This window comes from Balaenoptera ricei, chromosome 8, assembly GCF_028023285.1.
Source record: "Balaenoptera ricei isolate mBalRic1 chromosome 8, mBalRic1.hap2, whole genome shotgun sequence".
Taxonomy (NCBI): domain Eukaryota; kingdom Metazoa; phylum Chordata; class Mammalia; order Artiodactyla; family Balaenopteridae; genus Balaenoptera; species Balaenoptera ricei.
Genome location: NC_082646.1, coordinates 111,813,403 through 111,838,869, shown reverse-complemented (window position 1 = coordinate 111,838,869; position 25,467 = coordinate 111,813,403). Strand labels below are relative to the sequence as shown.

General features: G+C 54.4%; 1 protein-coding gene across 6 annotated transcripts in view; it reads right to left on the bottom strand.

Annotated features, from left to right (window-relative positions):
• Positions 1-2,531: 2,531 nt before the first annotated feature.
• The window catches only part of NADSYN1 (NAD synthetase 1), a 36,368-nt gene continuing 13,432 nt past the window's right edge, over positions 2,532-25,467 (bottom strand). For 2 of the 6 annotated variants that reach the window (XM_059932291.1, XM_059932294.1), the window contains 16 exons: positions 18,928-18,979; positions 15,939-16,027; positions 15,647-15,764; positions 14,758-14,889; positions 11,726-11,800; positions 10,748-10,923; positions 10,275-10,323; positions 9,707-9,809; positions 9,096-9,264; positions 8,078-8,213; positions 7,284-7,390; positions 5,649-5,780; positions 5,201-5,270; positions 4,767-4,895; positions 3,965-4,141; positions 2,532-2,767 (listed from right to left, as the gene is read on the bottom strand). In XM_059932291.1, coding sequence (XP_059788274.1) covers positions 2,717-2,767; positions 3,965-4,141; positions 4,767-4,895; positions 5,201-5,270; positions 5,649-5,780; positions 7,284-7,390; positions 8,078-8,213; positions 9,096-9,264; positions 9,707-9,809; positions 10,275-10,323; positions 10,748-10,923; positions 11,726-11,800; positions 14,758-14,889; positions 15,647-15,764; positions 15,939-16,027; positions 18,928-18,979 — 1,765 coding nt within the window. In that variant the 3' untranslated portion in view covers positions 2,532-2,716. Of the gene's footprint in view, positions 2,768-3,964; positions 4,142-4,766; positions 4,896-5,199; positions 5,271-5,601; positions 5,781-7,283; positions 7,391-8,077; positions 8,214-9,095; positions 9,265-9,706; positions 9,810-10,274; positions 10,324-10,747; positions 10,924-11,725; positions 11,801-14,757; positions 14,890-15,646; positions 15,765-15,938; positions 16,028-18,927; positions 18,980-25,467 lie in introns of those variants that run through there. The other 4 variants (XM_059932293.1, XR_009504747.1, XM_059932295.1 and 1 more) reach the window with 4 other exon arrangements.

Sequence of the window (25,467 nt, the reverse complement as noted above, 5' to 3'; positions counted from 1 at the left end):
CGTCACCCTGGATGACAGCCATCCCAGAAGGTGACAGCACTGTGTGAGCTGTCACCCCTCGGCTGCAGAACCCACGGCCACCTCCTCCTGAGCTCATCCGTGTCACCACCCACGAGGGCCAAACGCTGGGATGAGACCCACAGGGTCAGGGAGGGCTGCCCGCACGGGATGCACCCATCCACTCGCCGGCCGTCCCCAAAACTGTCCTCAAGTTAGGGAAATACTCATCAGCGTACCTGGGCCACATCGGCTCGAAGAATAGCTTTTACTGCTGTTTTGTTTTCTTTCCAGATTCTCCTGAAGGTGAAGGACTGAATTCTCCTTGAAGCGTAAACTTTTCCTTTGTTTTAGGAGAAACACCTTCACGGGGGTCTTAGTACGTACGTGCGGGCTGCTGTAACAAAATATTGATGCCACAGACCTGGTGACACATAAACAAAAGGGCACTGCTCACAGCTCTGGAGGCTGGAAGTCAAGACCAGGTGCGGGCAGGGTCGGGGGAGGGGCCTCTTCTGGGTTGGGTCGGCGACTTCTCGCTGGGTCCTCACGTGGCACAGGGGCCGGGGGCTGCCTGGGGCCTCTATTATAAGGACAGCGATCCCATTCGTGGGGCTCCACCCTCAGGCCCTCATGACCTCCCAGAGGCCACACCCCCTGACAGCATCACATGGGGGGGTTAGGATTTCCCATATGAATTCTGGGGGGATGCGAACATTCAGACCATAGCATTGGGATTTGGCTCCACAAGGCCAAGAGTCTCTTCTGGAAGACGAGTCGGAGACGGTAAGCAGGATGTGGCTTCGCATTGTGGTGTAAAAGGTTGTCTTTATGTCGAGTGACTTTACATCACAGAAAAGTGGCCCTCGGTGGGGTGAGGGAGAAGGGGTTATTCTGTCCCCGAACCTGCGGGAGGGGTTCTGGATTCCGGGGGTGGGAGATACAAAGATGGCGGCAGCCTTCGGGGAAAGAGGGCAGTGTGCCCTTGTTCCCTTCCCTCCGCCCAAGCCTGGAGTGTTATTAATACGTCCCTGGGTGTTGCTCTCACTGTGGGAAGTTGAGGAAAGCTCTGTGCATGTGCTTTGCAGGCCCAGGGCTTGCGGTAGCATTGCCAAGAAACGTGGACTTAGATCCAAGGAGCCATCGTCCAGAGCCTGGGCCCGGGCCAGGGCCTGAGGGTGTGTGCAGTGGCCGTTCCTGTTTGGAGAACTCACCATCTATTTTTCCTAATTCTGATAACACCCCGTGGTCCTCTTTGGAGGACCTCGGGGCAGTAGCTAACTGGTTCAGAAATGGGCATATGACCCAACTGAGCTAACCCAGGGCCTGTACTGAAGAAACGGGGAAGGCACATGTGCTAATCTCCTGCTGGATCTGAACTTGGGAGTTTGCAAGACTGGAGTCACAAGAGGAAGCCAGCACACAGAGACAGGGTCAGGGGAAGAGAGAAACAAGTTCCCATGACATGGCACAAACCCTGGGTCCAGCCAGGCCTGAAGCTGTCACTCCCCCGGACTGCTCAGCACGTCAATCAATAAATTCCTTTCCTTGTTCACCAGGTTCTTTTCTTGGGTAAGGCTTTTGGTAACACATGCAGAAACTCCAAGCTGATGCAGTTTGTAAATATTCCTGGGGATCCTTAGGAATTCCTGGTGTTCCAGCAGAATGGGGGCTGAGCTGTGTTACTCGGGCCCAAGGCGGGACCTTCCGCAAGGTACGCAACCAGAGCCCAGCTCTCTCCTCCCGCCCACACTGGCATCGTCCCACTTAACCTGGGTGCTGACCCAGGACGGTGAGACCGAAATGGGAGGAGGAGGCTGGCAAGGATGGCAGGCAGCTGGCCCCCCAGGGGGGTCTTTCCTTAGGGCAGCACATGGCGGGGGGGGGCAGGGATGGTGACCGCACAGCCTGCCCCGAGAGCACGTGAAGCCTTCCCTGGTGGCACAGGATGGAGGCAAATCTACATCCCTGCAGGTTTAGGTCCTCGGAATGACAATGACGGTGACCAGGAAACAGAAATCAGGGAAATGGGCCAGTTTATAGTGAGAAGAGTCATACACAAGGACAGAGGAAGAAAAGGAGAAAGGGCTGCTTTGCAAAACTACAAAGATTGCAAGGGTGGGTGATGGGTGGGGACAGTCATTCTAGAACCACCCTCCACCCCCCAGGGCCTCCTCCATCCCCGCCTGGAAAATCCTCCTTCGGCTCAGGTGACACTCAGGAGATGCTGCACAAGGGCCAGAGGGGCTGGGGAAAGCGCTCGCTTCAAGAAGAGGGCTTATATATAGTAGTTTGTGTATGTCCATCCCAATACCTGCTGTACAGCACAGGGAACGCTACTCAGACTCTGTAATGCCCTCTATGGGAAAAGAATCTAAAAGAGAGCGGATATATGTATACGTATAGCTGATTCACTTTGCCGTACAGCAGAAACTAACACAACATTGTAAATCAACTATACGCCAATAAAAATTAATTTAAAAATTAATTTTTTTAAATTAATTTTTTAATTTAAAAAAAAGAGAAGAAGAGGGTTTAAAATCGCATCCTCTTGTATTTCAGCCTTTTTTAAAGAAACCAGACTGAAAAGATCCCTCTCCTCGAAACATGTCGGACGGGGCTTGTGGACACGCCAGCCGTTCCCGCTCACAGCCACCAGCAAGGCAGACGTGCAACGCGCATCCTCGCGGGAGGGGAGCCCTCTGTGCAGGACCCGGGCTCAGTCCACGCCGTCCAGGTCCTGACGCTGTCTTCTCTCCAGCTGGAGAACCTAGAAGAGAGGATGCAGCGTCACCACGAGGACCTGAACGGCTAGGCCGTCACAATGCACCGATTCACCCGAAAGAGGGTCGCGGTCACGGGACTGAAAAAGCAGGTCCTCCGACAGCATCTTCAGTGATGAGATGTGGGTGGATCCGGAGTCCGGAAGGATGTGCCTTGGCCCGGGCACGGGGGTCACTGCTGGGCTAGAAGACTCCAGGTGAGTTCCATCTTTACCCACATGTGTTTTTCTCCATTTGAGGGTCTCTGCACACCCTCTGAGCCCCAGGCCTGAGGTGAGGGAACCCACTGCTGAGTGTGTACTGGTGGAAGCGAGGCCCCACGGCTGACTAATACTTGGCGGGGGGAGAAGGCTGTGCTGTGCACCACGGGGTGTTCTAGAGGCATCCCTGGACTCTGCCCACTATATGTGGCAGCAGAGCCCCCACCCCAGGTATGAGAACCAAAAATGTCTCCAGACATCGCCTGACGGCCCCTGCATGAGGGCCACGGTCACGGCCGTGCGGTGTTGCTTGCGTCCCATCTCAGTTTGCCCATCGTCTCCTCATGGCTGCTCCCCGCTCCCCACGGCTAGCGCCGGCCGCTGCGCTCATTCTATTACAAGTTCATCACTAAAGGGATATTGCCTATAAGCTTAAATTACACATAATGGCCCATCTCTGGGAACCCTGCCTCCCAGGTCATGAACATTAAGCTAAAATACCTTTGTTTAGCTCACAGGAAACATCCCGACCAGGCCCACCTATGAAAGGCTGCAGGGAGGGAGAAAAAAACACATCCCCTCCGGAGCCAGGACATGTTTGACTGTAGTCCCTCCCCTTTTAGTATCAAAGAAGCCTGAATTCTCAGGCAAGATGGTTCTACTATTAGGTAATTAGGGGAAAAGAGGAAAAACAGACGGTTTAGAAGATGTGAAGCCAGTTGGATAGCCTAGTAGTGTAGAAATCACGGTGACTGGTACCACACTTGACACAGTGTCGTAGCCCCTAATTTTAGCATCCTCAGCACAGCCAAAAATAGCTCATGCTCTGATTGACTTGAAACCTACTTGAAACCTTTGCAGAAAGAAGGACGCTAAAAAATGCCACCGTACATATTAAAAAGCTTCTCAGTCCTCAATGGAAATGAGCTGATATTCCCTCAACAGACGTTTAACAGGGAGAAAAACCATTTTTGCCTGATTTACCTGAGTTTCTATGCAGCGGAACTGCCAAGGCCAGCGGGTGTTGTACAGAAACGGCCGCAGGTCGAACCTGTTGTCGTCTGGGCTGTAGCTCTCGGCGTGATACGCGGGGGTCAGTGTGGTCATTTTGTGTCTATTCATGGAATACTTTGAGAAAAACCGCTTCACTTTGTCGGCCACCTGGGAGGCGAGGGATGCACAGGGCCTGATGCTGGCAAAGCCGGAAGGACCCCAGGCTGGTGTTCCCGGCAGCACCGCCCTGGGCTGTGCCAGCTGACAGCACCCGCCCCCTGCAACGCGGCTGCCTTTGAACCCCCCGAAGGCAGGAGTGGACCGGTGCCACTGCTCGGGCTGGGGAAGCGGGATGAGCTTTGAAGACGTGGGCTCCTGACTCCAGCACCCCGGAAGCTGCATCAGGAGACCTGGTCAGGGGTCCCGGGAAGATGTATCTCATGAGGCTTCCAGGCCGTTCTGCGGGGACCACTCCGTCTGTGGGCTTCAGCCCTAAGGAGCCTGACAACTCGCAGAAAAGCAGCGCTATTCCAACCTCAGAGTCTGCCCTCTGCCCCCCAAAGAGAAGGAGGAGCTTGCTGGTTAGGATGGGGTCCAGCCCCACTCAGACGGACTCAGCCAGGGCAGAAGGAAGGCCTGGGCTGCTGAGAGCCGGAAACTGGGCCGTAGCTCCTTAGACAGAGCGAGTGTTCTCATTTTAAGGTCACACCGCGGCCACCTGCTCCTGTGAGTCAAATCCACCCACCAGGTGACCTTACCTGCCGACCCCCTGAGGACACTGCACATGGCTTACCTGTCTGGGGGTGCAGACGTCCTTCCACATGTAGAGGAGTTTGCAGAACATGCTGTAGGGCCCCATCTTGGCGATCTTCCGGAGCCTCCCGTAGACCGACAGCTCCGCGTAGGTCACTCCCATGTCTTCCTGGGGACAAAAGAGATGCGTCTCATGAGTGACAGCAAGTCAGCGCTGGGGGACAGGTTAAAACTTCTGCTGGAGATGGAACCGAGGCCCCCGCCCCACTCGCCTCATCACCTCCCTCCCGGCCCCAACCTCGAGGGACCTGAATTGAACACTGAAGGCCAGCAGTGGATGACGCTGAGCCCGGGGCTCCCAGGCCGGGAACCCAGCGATGGAGCATGGCTTGTTGGGGCAGAAAGGAGGCCAGGAAGGAACCCAGCAGCAGGGAGGTGGGGGAAGAAGCACAGTGACAAAGCCACCGCCGTTACCTCGTCAGTCTGGGACACCCGTCCATGGGCCAAGGGCTCCAGCTCGGCAGTGGCCGGCGCTACCAGGATGCTGTGGCCAAGACACACAGAGGTCAGTGACAACACCTGCGTGTTAACTCAACAGATGCCATGAAAGCACCAGGCGCGCTCAGCCCGAAGACGGAGGCATACACAGACCTCCCGGCCTTACGACGGCGGGAGAAGGGTGGCGAGGGGGAGAGGGAAGCAGCGGCTGCCTGACCTGGCCAGAGCCAGGGCAGCACCGACGGGAAGGAAGGGGGGGCCTGGTCCCGGGACCCCAAGTGCCCCTGCAGGGCAGGACTCTTTCCATCAGGAGATGGGAGCTACGGAAGGTGGCTGAGGGGGGCGAGGGGGGCCCGGGGCTGTGCTGAGACACATACCCGGTGGCTCAGGGGCCACAGCTGAGGCCTCGTGGGCGCACACGCACCTCTGCAGGGCGGGAAGCTCGAAGCGCTCCATGCAGAGCTGGACGAAGGCTCTCAGGTCCGTCTTGCTGATCCCGCCTATGGGGTTGACGTCTGCGCTGGAGCAGTCGTACTTGGTCAGGTAGCCGAGGAGGCTGCAGCAGGAGAAAGAACACGCAGTGTCCACGCAGCAGATCCGAGGGGCTGCAGATTCCACGAACCTGGGGGCCTGGCCATCCAGCCCCTGGGCATCCGAAGACTCGCTTCTTCCAGGGCCCTGGGGCCAGAGCTTGGCAGATCAAGGGTCTTGGAGAAGCCTGATGTGCTGGGGCAGATTGGGGAAGGGGCAGAGGCTATGGACAGCCGAGGAGGAGTATCCAGCAAGCCAGACGAGGCGTCTGGGCCGGGAAGCAGCTTGGGGACTGAGCAGCAGCCTGGAAGCGGCCCGTCTGGGAGGGGAGGGCTGGGGCCAGTGGAGCGGGGAGCTGAGGGGCGGAGGTCCTTGAGAGGGAGGGGCAGGACCTCAGTGCACACAGACGCCGAGCCAACAGAAGCAGGGTCACCTCCCCACTGCTAGACACCTCCTGTGGTGGGCAGAGTGGCCCCCAGAGTGCCCACATCCTAATACCCGGAACCTGTATACATACACATACAGGGAGAAAGGAACTCCGCAGATGAGATGAGGCTGAGGACCCTGGGATGGGTGATCACCCTGGATTATGGGGTGGGCCCTAAATGCAATCACAAGGGTCCTTAAACGTGGAAGAGAGAACTGGTGGGAGGGGGGCGTCAGTCAGTGGGAGCTGTGGCCACAGGAAAGGCACAGAGAATCTGCACCATTGGCTCTGCAGACAGAGGAAGGGGCCACACGCCAAAGGACGCAGGCGCCCCTAGGAGCTGGAAAAGGCGAGAAACAGCTTCTCTCCTGGAGCCTCCAGAAGGAACCGGCCCTGTGCCACCTTGACTTTGGCCCAGTGAGATCCGTGTTGAACCCCTATCCTACCGAACTGTAAGATAATTCATTTGCGTCTTGAAGCCACCGACTTTGTGCCCACTTGTCACCTCAACCCCACGACACTCACCCCTTCGATGCGTCCGTCCCTCTCCACCCCACCACCACCGCTACCATATTCTCGCTGGACCACTGGATGACCGCAGCTCTCCACCCGCATCCCAAGCTCCACCCCGCCAAGGCCATTGCTGACCTGTGCTGTGGGTACTGTTTGGCCTTTGTCCCACCTGCACTCACACGGCTGACCTCTCCCCACTTTTCAAGAGAAAGACCAACCACTCAGCCCTCCAGGCTCCCACGAGGGTGCAAAGTCGGGGTGTAAGACCCCCTGGGTCCCAGACAAGGGGGATTAAAACCTGCACCGCCCTGAGCGGGGCTCCTTCAAGCAACCCCGAGGTGGGTGTAACATCACTCCCTGTCCCGTTAAACGGATGGCTGATGGTAGGAACAGGGTCCAGTCTGTGGGCAAGGGCCAGGATTTACAGGCCAGAAGAGATGACCGTTTTCACCTGACCCCTGTGCCTCTTCCCCCCATCGGCTGCTCTCAAAGGTGCATCAGGAGCTAAGGCAGAGCGCGGGAGACACAGACCCGGCTGGAGTGGCCGTGGGTCAACCAGGGGACTCATCCAGAGCAAGGGCCACACACCTCTCATCCACGTTGGCAGATCCAAGCACGAGAAGCCTGCCGGGGGCACCCCGGGACCAGAGGCTCAGCTGAGCGAAGAGGTAGGCAATGACCATCCTCACGCGCGCCTGGACCACAGGAGGGGAACGTCATCCGCGCGGGGCGGGGGTGGGGGACGTGCACGCGAACACCGCCTCCCTGCCGCCCGGGGCAGGGGCTCTCCCAGCAGCCTCAGGAGGACGGGAAAGTTTAAGTGATGCCGGAGCTTCCAGCGTCCAGAGGGTCCGGGAGCCCGTGGTCCCCGCACCCGCGCCGTGGGCTCCTGCGCTCCGCCACACAGATGGAAGGACCAAAGCCCGAGGCCGCGGTGGGACAGGGCTGCAAAGCCAGCGGGGGAGGCCGCGGTCCCTCCTGTCACTCCCTGCACTGCTGGGCAAGGCCACCCGCACCCGCAGAAAGGGGACAGAGAGACAGGACAGACCCAGGCAGCTGTAGCCCAGGCCCCCTCTTTCCCTCCACGGACCACGCAGGGTCCAGCTCCCCTGCAGCCGCCTGGAAGGTGGGGCTGCGTCTGAGCCGCCCCCCAAAGATGCAGAAAACGCACGCACTTGCACACACACACCCCACGTTCACAGACCCTCACGCTGATGCGCACGCTCTCACGCACACGCACGCACACACACGCAGACCCCCATCCTCGTCACGAGGCCGCACACTCAGGGTCTCTCAGGCAGGCTGCCGACCCCGGTGCCGGCTGTCCCCCGGGTTCCCTGCGGCCCCCGAGTGGGGACAACGGCCCCATCTGGGAGGCACACCTGTACGTTCTGCAGGGCCAGGCTCTCCCGGCTGCTTCCTCCGTGAGCTGCAAACACAGGGCTTTTACCCGTCACCAGGCTGAAGATGCCCATGACGGCCTTCACGGCTGGGTCGATGTTGAGACCGATGTGGCGGCTGGGAAAAGAAAGGGAAGGTGTGCAGACAGTAAAACAGAAACACAGAACACAGAATTTACCATTTTCAAGTGCCCCATTCAGCAGCAGTGAGTACACTGACGATGTCACCTCTAGTTCCAGAACTTTCCATCAGCCCAGAAGGAAACCCTGCGCCCACGAGCGGTCTCTCCCCACCCCCTCCTCTTCCAGTCCCCGAGGACAAGTGACCCACTCTCTGTCTCTGTGGATCCGCCTATTCTGGACATTTCAAAGAAATGGAATCACACAATATCTGTCCTTTTGTGACTGGCTTCTTTCACTCAGGATGTTTTCCAGGTTCATCCACGTTGTAGCCTGTGTCAGCGCTTCATTCCTTTCTAAGGCTGAATATCATCCCCTTGTATGAACAGACCACCTTTTGGTTACCTATTTAACTGTTGATGGACATCTGAGTCGTTCTGGCTGTTGTGAATATGCTGTCACAGACACAGATGTGTAAATATTTGTTCACGTCCCTGCTTTCACTTCCTTTGGGCATCTCCCTGGGAGAACTGCTGGGCGGGGACAGCTTTTAGCTGAGCTCCGCATACAGAATGGGCAGCCTCTTGTTTTTCCCTTGGAGGCAGAATAAATGGAACATTCTGGATGGAGCCGAGTCTCCCTGTGTGGAAAGATGCCCTCTCTCCACCTTCCTCAGGCACAGAGGCCGCCAGGTGGAAGGGGGCAGAGGGCGGGTCACGCTCCCAGGAGGGGCGAGGGCCTGCCTGTGCTCCCAGCTGGAGGGGGGTGAGGAGGGAACCTGCTCGCCTCCGGGGTGCTCACTGACCCACAAACGTGGCCCTGGGTGGAGCTTCCCGCCGTCACCGCCACCTGGCCGTGCCCGACGCCCCTGACCAGCTACCTTCCGATCTGCTGGGCGAGATCTCCGGCTCTGCTGCAAGTCTCCTGGGAGGAGTTCTCGCTGGCCATGTAGCAGGTGGTCAGGACGCGGCCGCAGAGCTCCCGGGGGTCCTGGGGGGTGTAGCTGGTCTGGTTCACAATGGTCCGGACGTCGGCCAGCACTTCCTGATCTGAAAACCACCGGACAGAAGCGCACGTGCCGTGTGCCAGGTGCCTGCACCATTTAATCCCTTCTCCACCGCCCCGTAACCTCGCCAGATCAGCCCCGTGATGCCCGTTTCTCGGCTGCGGACACTGAGGGAATGGCCGATGTCACTGCACAGAGTGACAGGATGTGAACCTTGGTTTGCCCGACCCCACGGCCCCTGTTCTTTCCTTGGGGCCACACTGCCGACACACGGCAGCGACAGCCACCTGTGGCTTGAAGGACACAGCCACGTGGGCCCTGGAAGAGACTTTAACGGCCTTGCTGTCCCCAGGCCCTGGGACTTGGGTGCGACGCTGTGACATCTGAATACGACCTCCACCACGATGCCCAGGACCTGGGTTTTCCCTCTGCTTCTCCCGCAGGCTGACCCCCCGGAACCTGCTCGGGCCCCAGACGTCACCTACTTCCGTGCTTCACAGCCTCGCAGACCTGGTGGCACATGGAGTAGACGAGACAGGCGGTGGCCCCGCTGTCCACCCCGCCGCTCAGGGGCAGGAAGAACCCCGCCTGGAACGGGCCGACCAGACGGGGGTGTGAGCAGCGCCTCTGGGAAGCAATGCGCCCCCAGATGAGCCCGGCTCCCCCTGCAAAAATGAGCGCCCACAAAATACTCTCCCTGGGGGAGGGGAAAAGATGCCCTGCACGTTCCAGGATGGACTTTCTAGAAGGCAAAGGGGCCTCCACTGTGGAGGGTCTAAGGCTGGGTCTCCACGGTGAATTACAGACACGCACGATCACGAAACTGGCAGGGGGCGGGGAGTCTCGTAACTCAGTGTCATCAGACAGGACCCCAAAGACGGAGCCAAAGCTCAGTGGGACCTTTGGGCTCTGGCTAGTGTAGCTGAGGCTCCCGACTGAAGCAGAGCCAAGAAACGCTTGCATTAAAAAAAAAGTCACCAGCCAGCCGCAGGATCAAACGCAAACCAACCGGTAGAAGGAGCAGAGGGGGGTGGTGAGACACTGACGCCTTACCTGTTGGCTACGTCTTAAAAAATCCCAGAGCCAGCATGCAGGTCCGAGGCTGGGGAATGATGGGAAGCATTAGGACAGGGAGCTGCTGACCTGGTCCACAGCTCACCTGGGGGCAGGTGCCAAGGTGGGCGCAGCGCCCGTGAGAGCCACCAGCACGACGCCCGGGTCTCTGTTTTAAGCACTTCGCGTGAATGATCTCATTTGAAATCTCAAAACGGCCCCAGGGGGCAGGTGCTATCATTGGCCCCGTTGTGAAATGGCACAGGAAGGCAAGAACAGCATCTCTGTGCCCAAGGGCCCAGGGCAAGGAGCGGCAGGGCTGGGCATGGGCCAGGGGGTCCGGCTGCAGCGTCAAGTGCAGGCTCTGGAGACCAGGACACGCTGGCCCCGCAGCGCCACCTGGCGGTGCAGCAGGGGATGGCGGGGTGCCCGGGGGACAACAGGACCCCCCTCCAGCATCCCAAGGGCCCCACCTGATCTCCTCGGCGGGACTGTGGTATTTCCACTCAACAGGCTCAGAGAGAGGCTCCAGCAGGTCCTCGTGGCAGGACAGGGCGAAGTCCACCTTCACGCGGGGGTAGGGGCTCACCTTGCTGGCCTGGGAAGGACACCCCCTCAGCGCTGGTACCCGTACAGGCCCCTGGGATGACTGCAGCCAGTGGGGGGGAACACAGCTCAGAACCCCACTGGGGACCCTTCACGGCCACCAGGACGGCCAGAACAGAGGTGGATGTAGCAAACGCTGGCAGGGACGTGGGGAACCCAGAGCCCTTGCACAGCGCTGGGGGGACGTGAGCTAGAGCAGTGGCTGAGGACAGCCTGGCAGGGCCTCCTACAGTTAAACAGGGAGCCACCACATGACCCTGCAGTCCCCAGGTACATAACAAAGGACACGCAGACACGTCCACACAGACACCCGGGCATGTGTCCACAGCAGCATGATTCATCACAGACAGAGCGGAAATGGTCCAGACGTGCATTGACAGACGAGTGGACAAACAGCACGTGGTCTATCCATCAGTGGAATATTACTCAGCCATAAAAAGGAATAAAGCACTAACACATGCTACAGCATGGATGAACCACAAGACATTATTCTCAGCGAAAAAAGTCAGATGCAAAAGGCCATGTGTGATATGATTCCATTTCTATGAAACGTCCAGAATTGGCAAATCCATAGAGACAACGCAGACTGATGGTTGCCGGGGGCCCTGGGGGAGGTGAACGGGGAGCAGCAGCTCATGGGTCCGGGTTTCTTTTGGGGTGATAAGAATGTTTTGACACTGATTGTGGTGACGCTGCTTGACTCCACGAATAAACTAAAAACCACTGAAACATGTGCCGAAATCAGTGAATTGTGTGGTAAGGGAATGACATCTCAATAAAGCTGTTATTAAAAAAAATTCTGGGTCTTTGATGCGCATCCCATGTGTGCGTCTATGAGCACTTACCGCCAGGTTTCGAGATGAAATCTCTGCCCTGTAGCTTCTGACGTCCTCCAAATCCAACGTGGCAGTGAGGACTTCCTGGAGAAGGGAGTTTCAAAGAGAAATCGTGATTTCCTGTTTTGTTTTTTTCACTCACACGTCTAATTTGTTTTCATAGGTGTGCCAAATGGCACCCGATGAGTTATGCCTTCTAAGTCAGGGACTGGGGGTCCAGGGAGAGGGGACAGCCAGTGGTGCTGCCGACCCAAAGCCCTTTCCTCTTGTCGTTGCCACAAGAACTTCCATTGAATTGCCGGTGATTCGTTAATCACAGCACAGGACACAATCCTGTCAATAAATGTCTGCTGGGGCTTCTGAGAAAGCTTCTTAAAAAGACACATGAGGAGCAACGGCCCCTTTTCTGCCTTTGAATGGGGCTGCATGAAGATGGCATGGCTGGAGCTCCTGCAGCCATCCTGTGACCAAGAGGCAACTGAAAATGAAACCCACACAGAGGAAGGCCCAGATGGAGAGTGACAGAGGGGTGGAGCCAGAGCCCCGGCAGTCATCACGTCGGGGTCCTGGCCTGGACATGCTTCCTGTGTTCTAGGAGGTGATGCTTCATTGCCTTTGAACCCAAATGAGATGGGGGTTCTGCCACTTGCACCAAATTACAGAAAAGGGAAAAGTTTTAACTCATAGACGTTATTCCTTCCCTTATGGAGAAAAAAAACACTCATCAAATTATATTATGAGGACATTGTCTCATACACACAGGTGCAGGACAGCAAGAACTGCTTCTGGGCACCACTGGGGGACACAGGGTGGCTGGGCCCCCGCTCCTGCCGCTGGGCTGGGGACAGCTACCTGTGTCAACAGTGGGCCTAACCCAAGCTGGAAACGCCCTGAAGAGACAGAGAAAAAGGAGCTGCCGCATCCTTCGGTTCTCCTGTCCTTTCCCAAGTGGTGGGTCACTGAAGCCGCCGGGCTGCCTTGGCAAAGCCACAGAAAGTGAGAAGACGCCAGAGGAGTGAACCCTTCCTGAGAAGGAGGCTCCAGTCCACTTTCCCCAGAACTAGGTTAGCTTTGCACAAAGGCTCGATCGAGGCTGTGAGAAGCATGTGCCCTCGAGAAGGTCAGCTGACCACGGAGGAGATGGCAGAACAGAAGGGCACTGCCCTGGCCCCAGGGCAGTGATGGCACCTCCATCCCGAACACTCAGGCAAAATCAGAGAATTCTGGCTCAAAAGCCCCCTCCAGGGAGTGGGAGACAATGGTCCCCAGGTTTTTGTATGGTGAAGAATCACTGTGTGCTTGATGAAATGGGGGTTCCTGGGGGGGCCTGGACGGGGTCCAGAACCTGCAGTGACCTGCACGCCTGCTCATCCTGGAGCAGGTGACCCCCCAACCCACCTGCCAGTCAATCCTGCCACCAGGTGCCTGTGGCTCTGACGTTTGGCTGAGTGTTTTGGCCAAACCGACATGCACTGAAGCATGTTTGGAGCAGATGAACACCTAGCCGTCTGCATGGACTTCATTTTCCCCTCCAAAGCCCTTCCGTCTTTAACATGGTTAATACTGAACAAGAGGACGCCTTTGGGGACGCAGCCACTTGGAAAGCAAGGTCTGGGGGACCACGATCAGGAGAACTTTTGCAGGGAGACGGAGCGTTCCCGCTGCCGGCGCCCAGACTGCCAAACCTCGGGCTTCCCTCCGGGCGAGAAAACACCATGGGATTCTTTTCAAAGTTCCATTCCTCGGTCCATTTTGAAACCAAAGTTTGGTTTCATAACCACTTCCTTGCCAACAGCCCCAAGGAGACTGCGGAAGGCATGAAACATCACCCCGTCTGCGGGGATGCCAAGGAGGTGAAGCAACAGAAGTTACAACAGAGGGTCCTGTAGACTTTCTTATTCTGTGACACCGCTTGCCTTGCTCCGGCAGAGCAATCCCCGGAGACTTTTTTTTGCTACCACCTGCCTCTGTGAATGAGCATTTCCAACACTTGTTTCCAAAAAAACCCAAGTTGGATCCAAAGACAAGATGCGCGATGCCATATGAAGCCTGTACTGACCGTCTGAGGCCAGTAAAAGTGACCCTTCTCAGCAGCAATGAAAGTTACGTTGTGTTGTGTCTGCAGAATTGGAATCTATTCCCATTTTTCTGGCAGTGACAGTCATTTTCCTTCTTGAGTGCTTAAAAAAAAAAAAAAAAAACCGACAGGGAGAGCCACACAATTCTCTACAAGCACCTTTTCATCTCGTCTTACTCTCTCTGTAAAGGAAACTAATGTCCAATCACATGGGAAAGCTCTGCACCCACGTTAGTATGTGTTTTCAGAAGCAGAGGGTGTGCAGTTTTCATATCTGTGGCTCCAGTGAGGTTACGACCCCGTTGGGGGGACGTGCCCCCCGTGCCCCCAGCTGGTCATCAGCCCAGTGAGACCGGGGTGCCCCCCAGAACGAGGAGGGTGGGGGGTCTCCAATGCTGCTTCCAGAACCCGCGGGGCAGGGCCCACAGGGAACGTGTGCTGCCTTGACCTCTGGGGAAAACCCCCTAATGGCCCACCTGCAAGCCCCCTCCTGGCTCCGTCCCCACGGACGGGCTCCGCTCTCATCACGGGGACCAGGCGTGGTGTCTGCTCATTCCCGAGGACTGGCTCGTTCCCCGCCAGCCCCGGCTGTGGGATTCTTCAAACAAGCCCATCACGTCCTCCCGGGAACCAGGGGTCACCCCTTGTCACTACAAAGCCCGCCCCTCCTGCAGCTCCTGGCCTCTCCCTCAGCTCCAAGTGCAGCCTTGGGGGGACCCTGCAGGGCATGTGGGGCTGATAAACAGCCAGGGATCCCATCCGTCCAGCGTGCTGTGCGGGCGGTCCCCGTAACCTCGGGGTGAGAATCCCTCCCCCACCAAGGAGGTGAAGAGGGAGCAATCAAAACCAGCAGGACCCACCACGGGGGCCATGTCAGACCCCCCCCCCCCATCATGGGGTAGACCAGAGAACACAGCCCCTGAACCACAGACCCTCCCGCCATCGCACGCGGGCTGGTCCGTACCACGTCGTCCAGAGAGAACTGGGATCCCTGGGCAAAGATGCTGCCGTTCATGGCTATCAGGGCACAGCCGTCGTAGTACAGCCGGTCCCCATCACAGCCCTTCTGATTGGCCAGCAAGTATATCCCGCCGTTCTGGAAAATGCAGGGGACAGCAATGGTCAACTGTGGTCCGTCACCTTCACCCTCTTCTGGCCCAAACGCATGAAGCTTCAGACCCCCCCGCGACTGTGTCGTAATTAGCCCCCCACCCCAGCAAGAAAATGTGCGCCTCCAGGGAATGCCCGCAGCTATGATGCTCTCGGCCTTCCAAGGTACCAGGCATCACACGAATCATCCATTCTCGCTTCCCAACTACCCTTCAAGGCAGGCGCTGTCACCTCCACCAGACAGGAGGAGAGATGCAGCTTCAGAGAAGACAAACCCCCCAGGTCACAAAGCCGAGATTCCGTCCCAGGAAAGAGCAAACACGGCCCCTGGTGTCACGCTGCCAGCAAGAGGGGCAAACTCGTGGGCGTTCCCCATGCCTTGCTGTGGTGCCAACGGGCATCCTGGTTCCCGGTCACCATGTCACTTGTCCTGAGACCAGTATGATGGTCAAGAGCCCAGGAACCGGATGGCTGGGGTGTGAGCCCAGGGGCCGCCTGACCGCCACGTACTGAGTGTCCTGCTCCAAAGAGCCGAGGTGTCAACAGCACCTGGCCCGTAGGGCGGTTTTGAGGGTTAAGTGAGGTCAGGAAAGTGGGGCCCGGGAAGTGGAGTCACGCACACCGATCGGCTGCGGCTGTAACCAGAGGCACCGAGCGCCCTCACGCTCAGGCCCCGCCCAGCGCTGGGCGCTGGGGTTGCAAGTGTGAGACAGACACGCTCCAGCATCCCCGCCGCCACCTACCTTGGTGGTGGCCATGGTCACCAGGTCCACCCTGGCGTGGGCTTTGCGCAGCACATGGTGGCTGCCTGAGGCGTTGGTGAAGATCTCCACGCCGTCCAGGCCCATGTCCACGTGTGGGCTGTGGGCAGAGGAGGGCAAAGGAAAGAGACCGGTGTCCCCAACCCACCCTCCCAGCCCCGCAGCTCCCAGGGCGTCTCCCCGGCCCCAGGCCGTGACGCCAGGAAGGCTGCAAACCCCCCGCCCTCCGGGGCCCAGCGAGGATGGGATGGACGGCGCGGAGGGCAAGGCTGACCTGCGGGGTGTCCAGAGCTCCTCGCAGACCTCACTCCCGATGCAGGTGTCCCGGGTGGAGAGGACAGCGTCCCCAAAGGGCACGGTCTCCTGGGTCGGGAGACCAGAGCGCTTGAGACCCCTTGGCCATCCCGTCTGGGCCATGTACTGAACCAGGACGCCAGATGTCACGCATGAGACTTGCATGAAGGCCACGGTTTTGTTTCAAGTGCTAATGAATCCTTCCTCGACCCGGAGCATTCCCAGCCCAGGGGCCAGCAGACATCTCCTCCGCTGACCCAAGGGCCTCAGTCACACCTGGGAGCCGAGCTCTGAGCTGCCACGAGCTTGATTGTGGCTGCAACTAATTGTGACTCGGTCCCTGAAGTTTCCACGGGCCCAGATGGCCAGCAGTGTCAGCGTCCGCTGGATGCTCTTTTGACGTCATCCGTGCTCTCGGGGGTCCCATCCCCATGTCAGAAACGAACGGATTGAGCTCTTACAAAGTTCACGCCAGCCAACGGGTCACCCAGCTCCTGAACGGCAGGGCTGGGGCGGGACGCAGGTCCCTGTGTCTCTAGGAGCTACGTTCGTGACCCCTGAGGGGTGGGAGCTTCCAGGGCAGGGACGGAGCTGCCCCCGAGGCTGCCACACAGGTCTGAGCAGTCACTGACGTGAGCAAGTGCTGACAGGGTCACCCGGGCGTGGGGCCCACCTTGGCCTCCTCTCTCGGGGACCAAGTTTCAGCTGCGCTGCCATTTCACTCAGCCAAGAAATCATCCCCGCGGGCCTGGACCACATCCCAGCACTCTTGGTTGCGTCCCCTGACGTGTGTGTTAGTGAGTTCAACTCCCTTTATGACCAAGGGCAAGAACCGAGGGGCAGGCCTGGCATTTTCTGTTCTGATGCTTCCTGCCACGGACACAGCCCTCACCCAGGGCCCCGTGCTGGCCGTCCCGGGACCACTGCACACCCTGCAATGGGTGCCTCACATTCCTTACCACAGGGGTAGGGCTGGAATCCTGACCCCATCTTCCTGTGACAAGACCAGGGCTCGGGGCAACAGGGTGATAAACAAAGCATGCAGGGGGGGTCTCAGTGACGGGTCCCCGACCTGAATTATCCAGGTTACAGCAGTTACGGGGCTGGCTTTGCCCTGTTTCTTGAAAACTCCCCTGAACTTTAATCCACTCGCACCCAGGGCCAATTTCTGCAACTTGCTCTCAACCAGTGACAACAAGCAGCATCCTTCCACCTGCAGGCGGCCCCCAGATTGGTTTAGGGGGGGTCACTTGGTATGTTTTTTAGGATATCAAAGGGTCCTAGAAGAATGAAATGGAGGATTTCTCGCAGCAGGGGGATTGCTGCTGAAATGTTTGTTTCACTCACACACACACACACACACACACACACACACACACACACACTGTGTTCTGGATCACGATGAACTTAAATTGTTCCCATTGCTGCAATTCACGGTCAGAAAAGTTTCCAGGTCACATGGGAGGCAACCAGACCTGGCTGAGAGCACCTGTCCCCAACCTCAGCTGTGCCCACCCCTGACTGCCTGCGGGGGTCACCAACCCAAGCTGGCCCCTCGGACATCCTCTCTTAGGGATCAGAACCGGTGCCAGTGACTTAATCTGGCTCCCGAACAGAGGTGATCTTGGCCCAAGGGCCAGGGAAGTGAGAGGCAGGCGGAGACCCCTGGCATAAAGAGGAAATGGGTCTGGGGGCTGGTGGGATCGGGGAGAAGGGGACTCCTGCCCCACCCCCTCCCCAGATCCATCCCCGAGGTCCAGATGCGTCCCTGCCAACCTGCTCCACTGGGGAGGTTCAGTGTGTCCCCGTGAGCCACCTTGAGTGCAACAGTGAGGGGTGCAGAGAATCGGGTGTCATGGGCTAAACTGTGTCCCCCAAATTCATATGCGGAAGCCCTAAGCCCCAGCACCTCAGATGTGGCTGTGTTTTGGGATTGGGGTCTTTAAAGAGGTGATGAAGGTAAAATGAGGTCACTAGGGTGGGCCCTAATCCCATAGGACTGGTGTCCTTATAAGAAGAGGAGAAAAGCACACAGACACACACAGAGGGACGACCCCGTGAGGACACAGGGAGGAGACGGCCATCTACCCGCCGAGGAGAGAGGCCTCAGGAGGACCAGCCCTGCCCACACCTGGACCTCGGATTCCAGCCTCCAGGACTGGAGACAGTGAATGTCTGTTGTTTAAGCCACCCAGGCTGTGGTGCTTGGGTATGGTGGCCTGAACAAACTGATACACTTGGCAACCAGAATGGAAACTCAAGCAGGAGCCAAAGAAATCAGGCCCCCCCGAAACACCCCCTCTGTGCCCCTGGCTCTCAACGCCCCGCAGGAAGTGGACAGCACCGGGTCCCAGCCGTCCCACCTCAGCAGCTTCCAGGACGAAGGGGATGGTCGAGGCCCCCAGATAAGGTTGCAAAGTCAAAGCTCTTCAGGCCTGGCCAGCCAGGTGCAAAAGACAAGACAAGCCAAGACAAGACAGATTTCTGATGCTGAGTTTTCACAGAATGAACAGGCGGCCAAGGAAAGTCCTTCATGAGTTTTATAACTAGAAACCCTCCAAACTCGGCTTCTTGGGCAGTTCCTAAGCCCGAGCCCCAGCCCAGCAGGGAACAGCCGGCCGGCCGAGGTGGGGCAGGAGCCCCCTTCCCCAGGCTCCCCCGAGCCCTCTACCCCGCTGTGTGAGCCAGAGGAGAGGAGAGGAGAGGAGAGGAGAGGAGAGGAGAGGAGAGGAGAGGAGAGGAGAGGGCAGGAACGGGACAGGCATCACACAGGGGAAAGGAGACGCCCACCGTCCCCCCCCATGCTCCCGGGACCCTCCCCACTTGTTACAGACATCACCCCTTTGTTTGTGCTCCTTACATGGGCCATGGTGATGCCCGTTACTTTGACCCGAAGGGTCCTGCCCCCACGGCCCACCCCAGAGTGACGTCTGACCGAGAATGGGTTTTCTTCTCCGAGACTCACTCACCTGCTTTGTCAGGTCCTGTATCATCCGGGGGAGAAAATATTCCTCTGTTTGCCTGGAAAGGAAACCACCACAGATGTGAGGAGGACCATCTCGGGAAATATGCAGAACGGCACCCAAATGTAAAGCGAAACTCAAAATGAGAGCTTGGAACTGATGAGCTGGCAAAGGAACTGTCAATTTAAGGTAAAAAGGAAAGTATACGGCGACTCGATGAGGCTCCCAGGCCACATGACAGCGAGATGCTTGGTGCTCTCCTACCATTGGCCTGGCTTCCCCACACTTTTGTAACTGACCAGGACACCATGGGGGCCTTCCTGGGACAGGCCTTCCCCCACAACCTCTGCCTTAGCTCCTCTCTGAAGTACCCAGATAACAGTATTTGATGCACATTTCCTGAGTTGTTTTACAGATGTGAACACCCCCCTACCACCAGCACCAAATGGAAGAACTCCTCTGACCGTGAACACATAGCCCCAGGCCTCCTGGAGCCTAAGGACTGATCATATTAACCCCTGTGACACCGCCCTGCTGCCTCACCGTCAGCCAGTCAGAGAATTGTGCACAAGCTGATCACGTACCCTGCAAGACCCTCCTCTCCTGGCCTTGGAAAATGCTTCGCCAAAACCCTTCGGGGAGTTTGAGGCTTCTCAGGGCCTGAGCCACCTCGTCTCCTTGCATGGCCCTGCAAAAAACCTTTCTCTGCTCCCGACTCTGACATTTCAGTTTGTTTGGCCTCACTGTGCATCGGGCACACGAACTTGCGTTAACACTTTCATGCACGGCATCTGAGAGGCACGTCACGGGGATTATCTGAAAAGAAGTCATATTTCCCCACGGAGAAATCCAGGTGGAATTCCTGATCAAAGTTCCTGAATCAGAATGATCGCACTGCATGAACCCAACATACGGTGACAAACCGATATCATCACTGAAGTAATAAAACAACGTTCCAAATTGTATGAGCTGGACAGAGAGTTTAATACACAACTTTAGTACAAGCCATCCCACGGTCTACACTAAAAGGTAGAATTCGAACAATAGATCGTTTCCAAATCTGACCTCAAATAGGCTGTTACCAGATGCACCATTAAGACATTTAATTAACTAGATTTCTTTTTGCTTTCTTAGAATTCACAAGAACCTTCTGGGAGATTTTAGTGGCTTTTCCTTAAGTAAATTTTAAAAGCAGAGAAATTGAGAGGACAATGAATGCTGTTTCTCCCTCACTAGTGAAGGGAACAGAGACTGTAGACGTCCTCTGACCCCCGAGCTGCCTTGGCATCCCATAATGAGCGCTCAGTTCACCGTCGGTAGGCTTGTTGATGGCGATGCTACTGCATCACAATTTGTTTTACAGGGAAGAGATGCCCCAAGGTTTCTCCCTTCACCCTCGCCTCTCCCCTCAATTTGCACGAAGATCCATTCAGAACCAGACGCAGGCAAGCCCACCAGGGAACGATGCAGGTTCACCTTTGCTCCTCCCCACCCCCTGCTCCAAAGCCAACCTACACCTGGCGGATGGCTCATGAGGTTTGCACGGTTCATTAACGAGCCAAAGTATCAACAATAAACCCTCCGGATCGGCAGTGAGTCATTCCAAGCTGGCTTCACGCTGGCCCGACCCATCTTTCCAGCTGCCTCCACACCTGAACTCCTCCTGCTCTGCATAGCTCCTCTGATGGGATGTTCTTCTTCCTCAGCAAACATGCCTTGGAGAAACCCTAGCAGCATATCTGCCGAGAAACCACTTCTGGCCATGTTAATTTCAAGTCATTTCTGGTCCCCTGGGAGCTACAAGAGCCCCCTCGACACCCCCACCCCCCGACATCCCCGTCTTGCTGGGCTCAGATTTGGGGCATCCACCTAAGAATCTAATGAAAATGAACCTAGATTCTTAAGTTCTCTGCAGTCAAGAACTGGGCCTTTTTTCCATTTTCCTACAAAAGTCTGAAATAGCATCTTGAAGCTGTGATGGACTCATTACTAAAGCAGGGACACAGTGACATAACCATTTTATTGTCACCATTTTGGCACAACTCCCGAAGGGTAAAAACTCTGTTTTGTTTTTTAACTGTACCAAAATGAAAGCTTCTGGTTCCAGCTCAACATCCACTGCCACCCTTTCTACAGGCATCATTAAATGAGTGATGGTCTGAAAGGATTCAACATTTCAACATTAGAAATGGAGAAAAAGAAAAGTGAACTAGAGATCTATACTGGCATAGAATTAGAGACAACAGAAGTCAATGCAAGATCACAAAGGTAATCAGACAGTAGAAGATAAAAAGCGAGCTCAAAACTAAGAAAATAATTTGAAAAATTAAAACATTTGAAGATATGAAAACATATTAGGTGCATCAAAGAACAGAACAGATAGGGAACCCTTGGGTACTGTTGGTGGGAATGTAAATTGGTACAGCCACTGTGGAAAACAGTATGGACATTCCTCAAAAAACTAAAAATAGAGCTACCATATGATCCAGCAATCCCAATCCTGGGCATATATCTGAAGAAAACAAAGACGTAATTTGAAAAGTTAAATGCACCCCAATGTTCATAGCAGCACATTTACAATAGCCAAGACATGGAAGCAACCTGTGTCCATTAATAGATGAATGGATAAAGAAGATGTGATACATATACACAATGAACTACTACTCAGCCATAAAAAAGAATGAAATTTTACCATTTGCAACATTGTGGATGGACTTGGAGGGCATTATGCTTAGTGAAATAAGTCACATAGAGAAAGATAAACACTGTATGATATCACTTATATGTGGAATCTAAAAAATAAAACAAACTAGTGAATATAACAAAAAGGAAACAGACTCACAGATATAGAGAACAAACTAGGGGTTACCAGTGGGAAGAGGGAAGCTTGTTTCAGAAGCTGATCACAAGGAATCTCTCCTTGGATGAAAATCAGAGGCCCCATGACCTGCAACCAGGGATTATACATACTAAAAAAGTCATCATTTAAAGGACTCTCTCTCCAGCTTAGATGAAAGGACCCTTATCAGGTATTCATAAGTAGCTCAAGCACAGTGAAACAAGGGAACTGACTCTTGAGTTCATATTTCCCACTCACGAGGGGTCTCTGCATCAGACTGGTCTACAGAAAGGACTGCTGACCCAAACAACACCCACCCCAGGATGAGAAGAAGACAGCAGTGGTAGACAGCTGACCCAAGAATCTGGACCAGACCCATTCTACTAATCCAATTTACTGTTTACTAAATATTTGTCTCCCCTATCAACATTAAAGTTATTGTTTTACTTCTAACCATACCTTTGCCCCCAAAGTTCGGATGGAAAGAAAATTCTCTAGTGAAGTTGTCACAGAGTATAAGTACTCGTGACATGTACCACTGCTTGCTTTAAGTCTACTGCTAAAAGCACATGTAAAGTGTTTCTGTGACAATTCAGTATAATTGATAAAATGTATAGCCTATAAAAGGTTTCCTTGCTAGCATACTTCTGTGCTTGTTCACTGAGTCTGATTAGTTTCCCCAATGTGGATAACTAGGCATATATATTTGTTTATATCTATATCAAGCTGGCCTAGCACCGAGTGATATGATGGACCCATGGCAGGCAGCAACCACCCTGGCATCGAGGGACAAATATTTTGATCATAAATGCTTTCTATCAAAAGATCTGCAATCAAAAGAGGAAAATGATGGAGGAAATTTTCACATGTTGAGGTATGGGGAAGTCATTCTGGCTTATACATGATTTAACTTAAACTTTATACTAACCAGAATGACCTGTTTTGTGGCCTATCAAACATGCATTGTACATCTGCTTTAACCACTGAGGAAAAGAGTGGATTCAAAAATCAAAATAGAGTAATTGTGGTTCAGGCATCCAAAACAGAGCTGGATGGCCATTGTGGGTGTGGTTTCAGACATGCTCCAGTACTACTGAGAACTTGAATTTTCTGAACTGTATCAGACTCAAGGACACCACCAGCTGTCCTCAAAACAGTATCTGCTAGCTGCCAATTGCAAACTTATGTCCTCAAGGTCTCCTCTTGTAACTATGAAATCTTTTACTTTAGGAATAGCAGCAAACGAGACAGCTCAAGCCATAGCCTCCCAGCAGAGGGCTCTAGATTCTTTAGCCAGAAGGCTACTAGACAATAAAATTGCTTTAGATTATATTTTAACAGAAAAAGGGGGCATGTATGTAGTGGCCAATAGTTCCTGTTATGTATGTATTAATATCACATCAGAAGTTAAAACCTATTTAGATAAAATCAGACAAAAGGTAGCTTGGCTCCAATGAACGTCATCCCCAAAACCTGGATTTGATCTCTTAAGAAATATATTCTCATGGATCCCAGCAAGAATAAGGTCTATGTTTGAGGGACTGGTTAAACTAGGTATTATCGTTTTGTGTTTGCTATGATTTATATCTCTTTTTGTCATAACTCTCTACTTGCTGTTTGTTTTGTATCCTTAAGCCCAAAGTCTTGGCCTCATCTTGGGATTTGTGAGTATTTGCAATCAAATTCGAAACAGTTTCATTCCTCAAAACTTTGTTAGGCCTACATCCCTTTTCAGTAGGAAGCAGCCAGAGCGGTCATGGCCCCCTTTCCTCAAGACTGAGGAATGATTAAAAGGCAGAGGGACTGAAACCATACCCCCTAGAGTTAACAGAGTTAACAGAAACTGATGGCTAAAAGGAATTCTTGAGCTTGTCTTGCAGAGCAGCAGATTGGGGAACAGCTTGTTAAAACCCCTCTGCTTGTAAACCACCTTTACTGATGTAGCTCACTTTAGTTATTTTTTTCTTTCTTTTTTTCCTCTCTTTAATTGAATACGTTCCCAGCTTCACGTAGCCCAGTTGTTTTACAAGAACGTGGAGGTTGGCTCATCGGTTACCAGGGAAACCAGCAAAGGGGCACATCCCTTACCACCCCTTTGATAAACTGTCATAGTGGAGATAGTTCTGATCTAAAGATTAGAACAGTCGTCACTAGCTGGGGCCGGGGGGGCAAGTATGTATGCATTTACTGATTAGGCTCTATGACTAAGAGGGAAGGTGAGTCAGGTGAGTGGGGTGTAGGTGAGGCGGGGACTGGTCCAGCAGGGATGTACAGAGAGCAAGAGAGCAGCCATCTTGGGTGGCCTGACGGCACAGCTGCAAACCTCAGCATCTCAGCATTTGGTTTGCTGCACGTGGGACAAATGGATGTGCCCACAGTAACAGACTTGTGATTGGCATCTGAAGTAGGGTGGCGGGCAGTTCAGTGGGGCTGAGCCCTGAACCTGTGGGGTCGGACACTACCTCCAGGTAGACAGTATCAGCACTGAGTTCATTGCCTGGTGGTGGTAGAATTGTAGAAGGCTACTGGATGCTGAGTTCCAGCAAATGAGTGACTGACAGGGGAAGACAGTCATCCAGGAGGCTAAGCAAACCCAGGAGGGGAGAGAAGTCCCAGAGACCTGTGACAGGGAGGGGCTGCCGGCTGTGCAGCCAGCCTGGGGGAAAATGAGCAGACTGGGGCAGGAAGTGCCTGTCTGTCTGTGGGAGGAGTGTTGGGCGAGAACAGAGACTGAAAGCAAAGGAACTTGACACTGGTCGACTCCAGGCAGGAGAAATGAGCGAAGAAACACGGATTCAGAACACAATCTGCAGCTCAGTTGTGAATGTAGATATTGGCAGATGGTGAAACACTGAGCCGTGACTGGTTAGAGAGAAACAGCAAGCCCAAAATGGAGTCATCTGCCCCAAGACAGGAAACCAAGACTTAACTGCAGTTTCAACCTTTAAGAACAGTCCGTCTGACGTGTCCTGATCACACTGGGGAGGCAGGCTCTGCACGATGAAGACCCTGCTGTTACTATTCACAAGAGCCAAGACATGGAAACAACCTAAATGTCCATCGAGAGATGAATGGATAAAGAAGATGTAGTATATATATGCAATGGAGTATTACTCAGCCCTAAAAAAGAACGAAATAATGCCATTTGCAACAACATGGATGGACCTAGAGATGATCATACTAAGTGAAGTAAGTCAGACAGAGAGAGACAAATACCATATGATATCACTTATATGTGGAATCTAAAATATGACACAAATGAACTTATCTACGAAATGGAAACAGACTCACAGACATGGAGAACAGACTTGTGGTTGCCAAGGGGGAGGGGGGAGGGGGAGGGAAGGGTTGGGATTTGGGATTAGCAAATTAGACTATTACATACAGAATGGATAAACAACAAGGTCCTACTATATAGCACAGGGAACTATATTCAATAGCCTGTGATAAACCATAATGGAAAAGAATATTTTAAAAATGTATATATATATACATATAACTGAATCACTTTGCTGTACAGCAGATATTAACACACCATTGTAAATCAACTATACATCAATTAAAAAAAAAAAGACCCTGCTGTTCCCTCCGTATCAAAGAGGAGGGCCTGGCCTGAAACTATCCTAACTTTTCTCTCGCTAATACCTTCTTGTCCTGTCCTTCTGCCTATAAAAACCTTCCATTGTGTACAGCCCCTTCTATTTACT